Here is a 12,347-nt window from a genome sequence, read left to right on the forward strand (position 1 = left end):
GTAATTAGAGGCATGATTGTTCATGATTGTTCATGGTGGTTCATGGTTGTTGATGAGATTTGGATTGTGTATGTGTTTGTTTCTAGATAGATTCTCTGGGACGTATGGCTCTTGGTCAAGAGCCAGTGGATGAGGATATATATAATATATAATATATGCCCCAAGACATGTACTCAGAAGGTCCCTTGAGGCATGTACCGGGAGGACATACCCAAACGGAGAATCGGGGGGCGCCAATCGTCCGGTCAAGCCTGAGCTTTGCCAAATCGTCTTAGTCTGAAATCGCATTCCCCTCGTCTGCAGCTTATCTGGGTGGCTCTTTTTGAGGGGCACAGCGGGGCGTCGGATGTCGCCTGTGCGCGGGAACTAAGTTATTACGCAGCGTACGGAGTCCTCATATCTGAGATATGCCGGATACGCGATAGGCCCGCCTTTTTTTTTTCTAGGGCGGCACCCGATATCTTCTACTAGCGCCAGGGCCGAGAGCGCATCTATATAATCCCCCATTAGATTCACGCCCTCTCTCCCCCGGCCCTTCCCATTCTCCCCACCTCAATTCACCATGACCGACACTGCAGCGCCGATCCAGCTTCCCGTCATCGACATCTCCGATCCCCACGACCCCGCCGTGGGGAAGGCGATGCTCGACGCGGCGGCGAAGTATGGCTTCCTCTACGTGAACAGCCAGGGCAGTGACTTTACCGCCGAGGACGTGGACCATGCCTTTGGGCTGGTAGGCGATTGGTTTCTCTCCGAGGCTCTCGTGCAAAATGCTGATCATGATTATTCTAGTCCAAGAAGTTCTTCGCCTCCCCCGCGGCCGAGAAGGAGCCGTGTCGCATTGGACCGAATGTATGAATCCAGGCCATGATGTTTGCAAAGAAGCAATGCTGATAGACGTCCACCGATAGAACCGCGGCTGGTCCGGCATGCATACCGAGACGCTCGATCCGGAGCACCAGCGAGTACGTGCAAGCTTCCTATTTCCCCAGATATCCACCAATCCAGCTGACATGCATCGGCCGACAGCGAGGAGACTTCAAAGAGTACGGCAGGGACCAACCCAAACCTCCCCAGGAGTGTCTTCGTCTCAAGCTAACCTCCTACCTCCCGCAGAGCCATGAACTTCGCCCTCTTCGAAAACGGCAAAGCACAGCAGCCGCTGCCCCCATCACTAACCCCCCACGAGTCTGATATCGACGCCTTCGCCCAGCTCTGCAACAAGACCTGCAACCGGATCCTGACTCTTCTAGCCCTCGGCCTAGAGGTATGTCGACCCAGCACTCCAAGCTTCCCCATTCTCCATTCTATATTCACATCGTACTCCTACGAACATGGCCATCTCATCCATTCCTTCTCCACCCAAACAGATCCCACAGGACTTCTTCACAACCCGCCATGAGCCCAGCTCCGGCCGCACCGGCAGCATCCTGCGCTACCTCTACTACCCATCGATCTTCTCGCCGACGACGTCCTCCTACGCACACGACAAGGACGTCCGCGCCGGCGCGCACTCGGACTACGGCAGCATCACGCTGCTCTTCCAGCGGCCTGGCCAGCCGGGGCTGGAAATCCGCACGCCCGAGGGCACCTGGGCGCCGGTGCCCATTGTGCCGGGCCCCGCCGGTGCGAGCTTCCCCTTCCCGCCGATCCTGGTCAACATCGGCGACCTGCTGAGCTACTGGACGGACGGGCTGCTGCGGTCGACCGTGCACCGGGTGGTGTTTCCGCTGGAGGAGCAGCGTAGCCCTAACCCGTCGGACCGGTATACGCTGGTGTATTTCTGTCACCCGATTGATGCAACGGAGCTGGTGCCCGTGCCGAGTGCGGTGGTGAAGGCTCACCGGGAGGCGACGGGCGGGGTGGACAGCGGGATGGTTGGGTTTGGCGGCGGCGCCGGGCTTTTGGAGCCTGGGAAGAGGCCGTTGACGGCGGCGGAGCATTTGGAGTCGCGCTTGGCAGCGACGTATGGGTTTACGAAGGAGGAGTAGAGGGGGTTCAGGTGGGTGACTACGGTGAAATGGGGGGAAGAGGTTCTTTTTTTGTTGATGCGCAGGGCATGTTTGATGTCCTTTTTAACTCGGAGAGACTCGAGAGATTTACAGATGGTAGAATCCAGAGTAGATGCAAAAATGGGCTTCATTTCATTGAGAGAAGAAGGATGGTGCCAATGAGTGAGTGTAAGAAAGAATAACGCCGGTGCCGCGGAGGCAAAGTGCAGAGAACAAGACGAACCCTCCAGAGACGTTAAATCGACATCATAGATGGGACTGCAGACAAGGGAAATGCTTCAACAGACCGGAGAGCGGTCAGAACGTGTCGATAATGGTGCCCATCTACGGGACATAGGAAACTCGTGATAGACACAATTAAGTATAAAGGATGAAGAAAACGCACGCAGACGACCCCAAAGGAGTTTGGGTGCGAGGAGTGTGCGTGTAGAAACAACATGGGAGTTGGGGGGAGGGGAAGGATCCACGCCAAGGATGAATCCGGTATGAGAAAATGCGAAACGGGATATACACTCATGACAAACGGGGTGAAATATATGACTTAGCGTGTAAAAGGGGCGCCCAGGTGGTATATAGGGACCAAGCGGTAGTCATCAGTAGAGAGAAATCGAATCCACCATGGGGGAGAAGGGGAAACGCAACAGCTGTGCGAGACAAACACATGAAAAAGAAAAAGCCAGACGACATGTAATGAGGTATCTTCGGGGGTTATTGAATGGGAAACGCCGCCAAATTTTGCAATGCCATGCGCGGGGGAGACGTGAGACCTTGGGAACAAAATAGAGATAGGGGAGGGATGCGTGATGGATATGACGCTATGCGAAGGCCAGTATGCATTGAGAAATCAAAGGGAACTCCTTCCAAGGCGTCCGCAATTTGGGAGTGAGATGGTGAGTTGTAAAGGGTCGATCTGTTTGTATATCAAGGAGTTGTGTGGCACCAGTGGCGGTGATAGACCCACGCGGCCTTCTGGCAATCCTTGCTGCAGTACTTGGTGCGCCGGCAGCGGCGGCATTTGGCGAATTGTCGCTGGAACTCCTCCCACTTGCCACACTTATAGTAGGCACATTGGCGGATGCCGCCCCGCGACTCATCCTTGCGACACAGATTGCGCATGACCACACAGGCCCAATACTGCATATCCTTTGAATGATGCCGGACAGTGAATTTCTCCACCAGAGGAAAGATGTTGACATCATCGGGGAGTAAATACTCGTCTTCCTCCTCGGGAACCTCGATGGGGGAAGAAAGGTCTGCATTTTCGTCCAGCAGATGCAGTTCCCGATCAATCTTGAGTTTAGGCACAAGGTGGGAACGCTGGAAGTATGAGCGGAGGTTGCAATATTTGGAGACATAGGCCAGGAGTTGCAGAGACATGAGGACATCCTCATCTCGAGGCATGGTGGTCAGAACGCTCTGATTCGCGGGAGTATTTCGGTCACGGAGGTACATGGCGTAAGGGCTAGGAGCAAGTGTGGGAGAGTTTGGGTTGTTCGGGGCCTGGGTGGGCGAAAGACCTAGGCCGGCGGCTTGGGTGTTGCCGTTGTTGTTGATGATGCTGCCGTCCACAGTGGAGCGATGTGCGATGTTGAAGGTCTCAGCATCCTGGCCCTCTTCCGAGGGATCGGTCACGGTGAGATCGTGAGCGGTGGAAACACCGTCAATCATCGGCGTTTGGCGCTCATCCACTCCATCGATCTCCATCCGGTTGGGCAGTCCAACAATGGGCTCTGTGGTCTGACCCAAAACGGCATCATCGCCCATCGTTAAATCCTCGCCATTAGCGTCGTCGGATTCGGCAGAGGCAGACTGCTGCTGTCGAATGGCAGGTCGTTGTCGAACAGAGGCTACAGGAGGAATGCTTCGAGAATGAGACTGAGACTGAGACTGTAAGGGTCCGCTCGGGGTTGTCGGAGAGTCCGGCTGCGAGACGATGCCAGCTTGCAAACTTGGGAGCATGCTCGGCAGCCGTTCGGCATCCCGCACAGGACGTAGACCGAAACTCTCAGCGGTATCCATCGGGGTCACAGTGGTGGCGAGAGGCTGCATTGTTCGTAAGCGATGGCTGGTTCGAGAGTAGCGGCTTTCATGCGATCGGTGGTTGTTCACATCGGGTCGAAATGTGCTTCGCTCGGGAGGCGAGGTCATGGGGGCGCGGGGAGGAGAGGTGATATCCATCGCGTCCGAGTCGGTCGGTTGGCTGTCCTGATAGTAGGGCTGGGGGATTTCGATGCTGGGGGGAGGAGCCTGGCGGCGAGAGGAGGGGCGGGTTTCGGCGTGGCTGCTGGAGTCCATCGTGGTCGACCGACCAGACATCTCACGGCTCGAGCTGCTGCTGGTCTTACCTGCCTGGCGGCTCGAGGAGTGCTTATGAGACTCTGGGTCGGCGTGCGATCGGACTTTGTCCACCACTTTGATGTAGTTATCCAGAATGGTGGCGATCACCGGAACCATATCGGCTTCCACCACTCTGGTTCTTACATTTTCCGATCCCCGCACTCCGATATTAACAACGCACTGAAAGGCCAGGCTCCATTTCCACATTTCCATCAAATCCTTACTCCGGCCCTCCTTCAGGATACACACAAGTCTTTCGATGCCGCCATCGACGGTGAGGATATCGCGAATTCGCGCGGAGGAGGTGGTGAGATAGGCCAGGTGGTTGAGTGAGTTGATGAGTGGTAGGGTTGATGTGCAATCAAGGGCCCGCCGGTCGTAAAGGGTGGTGGTGATATTGACCGAGGCCTTGTTCACATTTGGGATACTGAAGTTGACTTCCCGCATGATGGCAGGACGACACGGCACGTAAGAGGGGGAAAGGACGGTGGGTTGTTGGCGTCAAGGATGAACTCGCATCCAGAGATCACAAAGTGAAGAAAGACCGGTGGATGAGGACCTTGACGATGTGCCCAAAAAAGGTGGGATTTCAGCCCCCTAACCAGACGGGGATGGCGCCCACGTCGATATAATCAAGGAACCCTCGCTAGCACTCGAGAGTGAATTTATTCCCGAGACATCAGGAACACCGGTCCAGAGAGATCGGGCGTGCTGGATGGGATGAAGAGGAGAGGGGAAAGAGGGGGTTGGGGAGGATTGGAGATCACGGGCGAGGGCGAAGGGAGGCGAAAACGGGCCGGCGCCTGACAAGCGTGGTGACGGCGGGGAGTAGATAGAGAAAGTTGATCGAGGGTGAGTCACGGGGAGGAGATGAGAAATCCACGGCGATGGAATGGAATCCAGGAGCGCAGAGGGAGTCGGAGGGGAGGGATGGCGGAGGGCGAGGAGGATGAAAAGCCTTGAGGGCGAAAGCGGAGAGGCGTCAGGTGCCTCCTTAATATTACGGTACCCGAGGATTGGCTTCCGCCACCCTGAACCTCCCCTTCGCTCTATTTTTAACGCCCTGTGGCACTTCCCTCCCCTAGCCCCCAAACACGGCGTTTAATCTGCATCAAAATCGGTGTCGAACCCAGACTTGGCCGTCGGGACTGTCTGCAGGGCCAACTTCCGATGCCTCGTGGCGGCTAGTGGGCTCGGACTGCGCGATGAGGTACCGGGAATTCGAGGCTTGGAGGGATGGGCCGCAGATGGGACCGACGGCACCGACGGGGTACTGGAGGTTCCTGTAGGGAGTCTCAGGTTGAGTGTCAGGGGGTCTCGTAGCTTGCTAAAAAGCCCGTACGACCAGATACTCCTGTTGCCGATATCCTGACGATTACGATTGCGATTGAAGTTTCTGTAGTGACTCATCTCTGGATCTGGTTCGCGGTTCCATCAATGCAGCCATGTAACTATAAACAGAAGAACCGAAGGACTAAGCGCCACACTGCTCTCTTCTGCCTCTCCCGGCGGCTAACAGCAGGCTTACCACGGTCGTTCTCGACTACCTCTCCCGGAATATCAAAGGGTAATGATAAACAGCCTTCCACTTCGGGAAACATGATCTGGTTCTGATCGAGCGTTCCTTGGCGGCTGGCGGTTGCCCATTTTCCGCCCCCTCTTTTCCGCATTGCGATCATCCCCCATTATCGTTCGGCATTGTTTCAGAATCCATGCGCCCCAATATCATCCAATTTTTTGGGGCTCGCTCCCCCCACTCGATAGGCTCAAGGCAAGCCTGGGATGGCGTCCAAAAAGGTTGCCTGATGGACGGAAAGTAGGTACATGTTCCGGCCACAGCCAGATTCAAGCTAGTATAACCAGATCTACTAGATCGAGGAATCGATAGTGAGTCGATGGTCTGACAGGACCCAGCATGCAGTTGGATTGGGATAGCCCTCTCCTGAACCCCTGAGCCTCCATTCAGAGACTTCATCTTCCATCGACCGAGGTTCACTGCAAAGATCTACTCAAGCACACCCCCAAGATTCGACCTCAATGTCCAAGCGAGGAGCGCGAACGGGACGATCTTTCTTCCAAGAACGCCGAACTATCACCATGCGGAATGACTCGCACGGTAGCAGGAGTGGCCAGGGCGTACAACAGGTATTATACACCAGCACTCCACCACCCCAAGGATCGAATTTCAGGGGGAAGTGATCATGCTATGGCATCAAGTGACAACTCCCCTGTTGTTTCTCGAAGACGTCTCTTCGCGCTCATTCCATATCCCGCTTTGTTTACTAGTACTCTTTCGGCGCTATCGCCAAATCTCTCTGTGGGCCTCTTTACTATGTCCTCTGTTCTTTGTAAATACTCTTTGGGCCCCTGGGGTCGGACCGAATTGGGAGGGAACAACCAAATCCCGATGTTTCTGCGCGCTGACGGTGGCAGCATCTGGCGGTACATTGTTCATGTCGATCTCGTTGCCCTCTTAGATATCGTGAGCATGTTCAGAATGGTTGATGAGCTGAACTTTTCCCTTGAAGCCTTGACTCAGCGCGGGCTTTTGGTGAACGCCCACTGGCCGCAGATAACCTCCCTGTCTGACAGGACGTGGGCTGTCGGAGCCGCGCCAGCAAGGTTGTACACGCGCAACCGGAAGATGAGTGGCCAAATCTCGCCCAGTGATTCGGGTCCGTTGATTCGGTCGTTCAGTTCGCCCTGTACAGAGTATGGAATACTCCGTTCCGAGGGCTGTCGATCTTCAAGAGTGGAGATGAAAACGGAGGAGTGGGGAGGGAGGGGGAAGCGAGGAGGATTGGCACGTTGAACATCCCGGTGCCGGAGTGGGCCAGTTTGCAGAAAGCATCCGGTAACTAACCAGGTTCCAGCTCTCTGCTAAGGTTGAGGCTTGGTCAAGCAATGGCGGGAGAGGGGAACGAGCGTAAGACAAAATCCATGGCATGCATTGAATACCCTTGGTATACCCTTTCGGGATTGACAATGCAGGGCCAGAAGACGGACGCACCGCTCTTTGAACCGGACGGCGTACCGTAGGCATGATGAGCCTATGGCCCTCTCAATCTGCCCCCTATAATTCAGATACGGTTCTATAACACCCAAGGGTCTTCCTACTCTATACTCCATACTCAGTACACTAAGCGAAATGACCAGCCTGACGTGGCCTTTTCACGCTGTAAATAATGATCGACCGCAACAATATCCGGTCCGTTGGCTAAAGGCAGAGTCGGAAAATCTGGGAGAACCCAAAGAAATGATTCAGCCCTCTCCCCATATAGGACAAATAGGGGCAGCCCCAACAAGCCCGTCTCCCGCGCAGTGGGGGGAGGGGACACTGTTCATCTTCCCGATGCATGCCGGGAACGAGACCGCGAGCTCATTCGGCCATTCAGCACTATGCAATTTCTCGAAATTGATGGGTCCCCTTGGCAGGATTCAACGGCTGGGACCCGCCCGAATGGGCCATGATGCCGACCTTTCGGAGGAGGCGTTCTGGTGACCAGGATCTGTTGATGGGCTAGGCGGAGGCCATTGACCTGAAAACGCCTGTATCTAGCGTATTGTGTGGGATGGGATACAGGATATACGGGAGTACATCCAACAATGATGCCAGATCCCGACGGGTTTTATATATTACTAATACATCTGGACCTTGTTTTGCGCCTGTGGACTCGGGTTTGATTACTGCAGGTTAGTCAGCCGCTTCGGAGTGGAGCGCGAATTGGAGAATGGACCAGAAAGGCAATGGTCCCAGAGCTTGGGCCCGCGTTGGTGGTGATAGGAGCTGGGAAAGAGCTGGGTGTATAGGCGTAAAAATTTCTCTTTCAGCGAATTTCTACCGGTTTATGGTGCTGCAAAAACAGCAATGTTTCATAGTCTCGGAGACCGTTCCGACCCCTATTAGGGTAGTACGGCGAGCGGATCACCCAGAACAGGGGGAACCCAGAGAGGCACGACGAGGGGTTTGCCTGGTATCGGTCGTACCACCTTCGTCCAGGCTGAAAAGGACCTAGCACCTCGGGGATAGGAAGTTCCCCTAAATGAAAGATGACAGGAGATTATTTTTTTCCGATCAAAGGGGACAGAGAGCGGTCTCGCGATGATCATTGATTCATTTGATATAATCATTTGCGGATTGCACTGTGAGAGTACCTCGGGGCAAAGAGCCCCAAAAGGGGGTTCCAGCTCCCCCCCCCCCCAACTCCGCGCTTTGGCGTCTACCGTACCGGCGCAAATCCGGAATCCCACTCAACCGGCAAATGATCATCCATTATACCTGCGGGCAATGACGCCAGGGAGGACCACACCAATCAATGGCGGGAAGAAAAAAAACCGCAACAAAGGGAAAATAGCCGCCAACCCGTGGACGAGGAGATTCCCAAGGACGTGGAAGGAAAAAAAAAAAAAAAAAAAAAAAAAAAAGTCTTGAAGCTTGAAGGGAGGGGAAGGGGGTTAGAGAGAAAGATAGAGAGGCGAGGAGAATGAGGACAATGAGTATTTCTAGCAGTAGATGCAGTCTTCATGATTCTCTTTATCTGCTTTTCTCCATAGAGCTGGAATATGGGATTCGATCTATTATGACAAGGATCCTCTTATTGAGAGTAATCTATGATTCTATGTCAGTCGACATGGCACTCATGCATGGCCGGCCATCATATATCCATGCTGAGTGAGTGTGTGTACGAGAGCGAGAGAGAGAAATAGTCCCAGAGAAAAAGGAGGCATCGGTCTCGTATGCACCGAAATACAGAGAGTATTCTGCACGATGCACCGAAATAGGGGTCAGGACGAACCGATGGTTACATGCTGTTTGGGCCGGGGCGCGCGGTGGAGGCCAATAGTGCGTCCACCGGGGGGAGCAGTTGGTAATCTAAACCAAACTCTGTTCAGAGCGAGCAGAGGAGGAGGATATGATTAGTTCGAGCGCGCCCACAACGGCTCGAAGATCTAACGAGCTGACTGGGCCGTGCTCCCAATTCTATGCTCTTTCCTGCTGGGGACAATTGCCTCTCTGCATACCTGCATACGACTCTCATCCACGGACGGAGGAGCAAGTAGCAAGAGGACGATGGATTTCTTAACCGCATACTCCGTCCTTCTGGCCATTCACTGTACTTGTCGGAGTATCCACCCACTGGGGCTCGCACTAGGCCGATCCCCGGCGCCACGGGTGACCGCTGAAAACCCCCCGTCGACGTTCCTGGGGGTCAATTGTATTATTGCCGGCCCCCATTGGCGGTCGTGGGCGGTCGTGGGCCTGTGAAGGATCCGGATAATGATGACCGTCGACACTGGGCATCTGCAGACTGGGAGAATCATATCGTTCTTCGTTTCTGTACGCTGCACTGTCCAATGGGATATGTCTGGGGGAGGGGACAGGGAGAAGGTCTTTTAGGAGTAGTCTAGACCTCGCGAGAACCGGTGGACGGCCGAATTCCTCGAGGATATGAGGAACTAAGCAGCGGTGCTGGTGCTTCGCCTGTCTGGCGTGTGGACGGTATATTTTCTCTCCGGGGGAACCGTCCTGGGCCGGACTGGGAGGTCACTGGGAGGTCACTGGGAGGTCACTGGGAGGTCGGTCCGTACATATGATGAATCGCTTTGCTTGCCCTTTCTTTGCCCAAGCTCTGGTGACCTCTTCCAATCACGAATCCCGCCGATAGACCTTGATCCTCTCATAGCCAGTGCTCGATCGGGGACGAGATCTCGCCTTTCAGAGACCGCAGCTGGTTGATCGAGCGTGACGGTACCATACCGATCCTCCGTGTAAGGGACGGCGTAGACGGTACGGGCGATACACTCGGGAGACGCCCGTACGGGGGTCTCGTCGACCGAATCCCAACCCCGTGGTAAAGTACCTCCCCGTACCCAAACACTAGCAGTACCGAAAACCAACCACTCCCCCTGGTCGACTCTTTCTTCCTCCCCCTCGCAATTCCCTTCAATTCGCCCTCGTACAGATTCGTCACGACTCCCCCCCTCCCTCTTCGCAAACCCCCCGGTCGACATTCTCCTACTATTTGACGCAGTATTATGATCAGACGCTGAGGCCTGACTCGGTCGCTTCCGCCTCTCTGTCTTCTGTCCTCTTTCAGATCCACTTTCACCCCCCTCGTCCCAAACTCCCCTTCCCCCTCGAACACTCAACCCGCAACCTCCTCTTCCTCCTCCCCACTCCCCCCCTTCTCTGGCACATTGATTTCTCAGTTCCCCTTCATTCAATTCCAGCCGTTCTCAGGGGACCTTCTTCGGCAACATGGCCTCCGACATGACCGGCGAACAGATGCAGGCCAAGATCACCGCGGCCAGGCGCGAAGCCGAAGGGTTGAAAGACAAGATCAGGCGCCGGAAGGATGATCTGGCCGACACTTCCCGTACGATCTCCCATCCTCTCCTCGTTCATCTAGCCTCCCGGAGTTGGGTTCCGCAGCCGTTCTGCGGGACGGAGCCTCTCAGGAGAAGTCGGGACGGGGGGCCAGGATGAACGGAACAACGGATGAACGCTGACCGTCCTATCTCTGTAGTTCGCCAGGTGGCGCAGAATCACACCGATAACCTCCCTCGAATTGGAATGAAGCCGCGCCGGACGCTGAAGGGCCATCTTGCCAAAATCTACGCCATGCACTGGTCGACCGACCGCCGCCACCTCGTGTCAGCTTCGCAGGACGGAAAGCTCATCATTTGGGATGCCTACACCACCAACAAAGTCCATGCGATCCCTCTCCGCTCGTCCTGGGTCATGACCTGTGCCTATGCGCCCAGCGGTAATTACGTGGCCTGTGGTGGTCTCGACAACATCTGTTCCATCTACAACCTGTCGTCCCGTGAAGGCCCAACTCGCGTCGCGCGCGAGCTCTCTGGCCACTCCGGCTACCTCTCCTGCTGCCGTTTCATCAACGACCGTCGTATCATCACTTCCTCGGGTGACATGACCTGTATGCTGTGGGATATCGAGTCGGGGTCCAAGGTCACCGAATTCGCCGACCACCTCGGAGATGTGATGTCGATCAGCATCAACCCGACCAACCAGAACATCTTCGTTTCCGGCGCCTGTGATGCGTTCGCCAAGCTCTGGGATATCCGTACCGGCCGGGCCGTGCAGACCTTCGCGGGCCACGAGTCCGATATCAACGCTATCCAATTCTTCCCCGATGGCAATGCCTTTGGTACTGGTTCTGACGATACCTCCTGCCGTCTCTTCGACATCCGTGCCGACCGCGAACTCAATATCTACCAGGTTGGTTTCTCCCCTCCCCCCATTTCCCCGTCAATCCCTTTTGGAATGCAGGGTTCCACCTTCCATTCGGTACTAATTTTCATTTCTTCATTTCTCCAGAGTGATCAAGTTCTGTGCGGTATCACCTCGGTCGCTTTCTCCGTTTCGGGTCGTTTACTGTTCGCTGGTTATGATGACTTCGAATGCAAGGTATGCTTACATTCTTCGAACATGATCATCCGGATCTACGCGCTGACAGTACGCTTTAGGTGTGGGATGTCCTGCGCGGTGACAAGGTTGGCTCGTTGAGCGGTCACGAGAACCGGGTGAGCTGCCTGGGTGTCAGCAATGACGGCATCAGTTTGTGCACTGGATCTTGGGATTCTCTCGTAAGTTTTTGCCATTCTGCTGGTGGAACAGAGATTCTTGGTGCTAATGTCTGTTCGAATCATACAGCTCAAGGTCTGGGCCTGGTAATCTTTTTTTGGTTAAAAAAAAGACAAAACAAACGCAAGATACCCCGTGTCGATCATTTCAATGCTCTTACTCGATTTTTTTTGCTGCGATGGGTCGAATCTCCGCCATTGTACGATAATAATCAGTTACCGGGGAACCCCCGGGGTTCTCCCGATAATTTACGGCGCAGACATCCGTCATCTGCGATACGGAAGTGTGTTGGTGGGAGGCGAGCGCAACGCCGGGGAAGAAACGAAAGCGACGAACAACAACTAAGAACAACAAGAACAACCTTTTTTTTGGATATGACGAGAGTGCTGCCG

At 54.8% G+C, this 12,347-nt stretch overlaps 6 protein-coding genes across 6 annotated transcripts; 2 read left to right on the forward strand and 4 right to left on the reverse strand.

The window, feature by feature from the left end:
- Positions 1-562: 562 nt before the first annotated feature.
- Positions 563-1,991, forward strand: N7462_004615 (uncharacterized protein; the record flags this gene model as incomplete). Its single annotated transcript, XM_057076341.1, has 6 exons — positions 563-733; positions 793-852; positions 912-965; positions 1,030-1,046; positions 1,117-1,267; positions 1,371-1,991. 6 exons carry the CDS (start codon positions 563-565, stop codon positions 1,989-1,991), a joined length of 1,074 nt encoding a protein of 357 aa, XP_056935846.1.
- A 942-nt stretch (positions 1,992-2,933) lies between these two features.
- Positions 2,934-4,796, reverse strand: samB (MYND-type zinc finger protein MUB1; the record flags this gene model as incomplete). The annotated part of the gene is made up of 1 exon (XM_057076342.1): positions 2,934-4,796. The coding sequence occupies one exon, from the start codon at positions 4,794-4,796 to the stop codon at positions 2,934-2,936; it is 1,863 nt and encodes a 620-aa protein (XP_056935847.1).
- A 654-nt stretch (positions 4,797-5,450) lies between these two features.
- On the reverse strand, positions 5,451-5,759 carry N7462_004617 (uncharacterized protein; the record flags this gene model as incomplete). The annotated part of the gene is made up of 1 exon (XM_057076343.1): positions 5,451-5,759. The coding sequence occupies one exon, from the start codon at positions 5,757-5,759 to the stop codon at positions 5,451-5,453; it is 309 nt and encodes a 102-aa protein (XP_056935848.1).
- A 1,125-nt stretch (positions 5,760-6,884) lies between these two features.
- Positions 6,885-7,392, reverse strand: N7462_004618 (uncharacterized protein; the record flags this gene model as incomplete). Its single annotated transcript, XM_057076344.1, has 2 exons — positions 6,885-7,229; positions 7,384-7,392. The coding sequence occupies 2 exons, from the start codon at positions 7,390-7,392 to the stop codon at positions 6,885-6,887; spliced, it is 354 nt and encodes a 117-aa protein (XP_056935849.1).
- A 2,513-nt stretch (positions 7,393-9,905) lies between these two features.
- N7462_004619 (uncharacterized protein) lies at positions 9,906-10,361 on the reverse strand (the record flags this gene model as incomplete). Its single annotated transcript, XM_057076345.1, has 1 exon — positions 9,906-10,361. The coding sequence occupies one exon, from the start codon at positions 10,359-10,361 to the stop codon at positions 9,906-9,908; it is 456 nt and encodes a 151-aa protein (XP_056935850.1).
- Positions 10,362-10,608: 247 nt separating this feature from the next.
- On the forward strand, positions 10,609-12,045 carry N7462_004620 (WD40 repeat domain-containing protein; the record flags this gene model as incomplete). The annotated part of the gene is made up of 4 exons (XM_057076346.1): positions 10,609-10,726; positions 10,877-11,778; positions 11,838-11,957; positions 12,025-12,045. 4 exons carry the CDS (start codon positions 10,609-10,611, stop codon positions 12,043-12,045), a joined length of 1,161 nt encoding a protein of 386 aa, XP_056935851.1.
- Between the last annotated feature and the right edge of the window lie 302 nt (positions 12,046-12,347).

This window comes from Penicillium macrosclerotiorum (genome assembly GCF_028827735.1).
Source record: "Penicillium macrosclerotiorum strain IBT 26536 chromosome Unknown utg000003l_segment0_segment0, whole genome shotgun sequence".
Classification (NCBI taxonomy): Eukaryota; Fungi; Ascomycota; class Eurotiomycetes; order Eurotiales; family Aspergillaceae; genus Penicillium; species Penicillium macrosclerotiorum.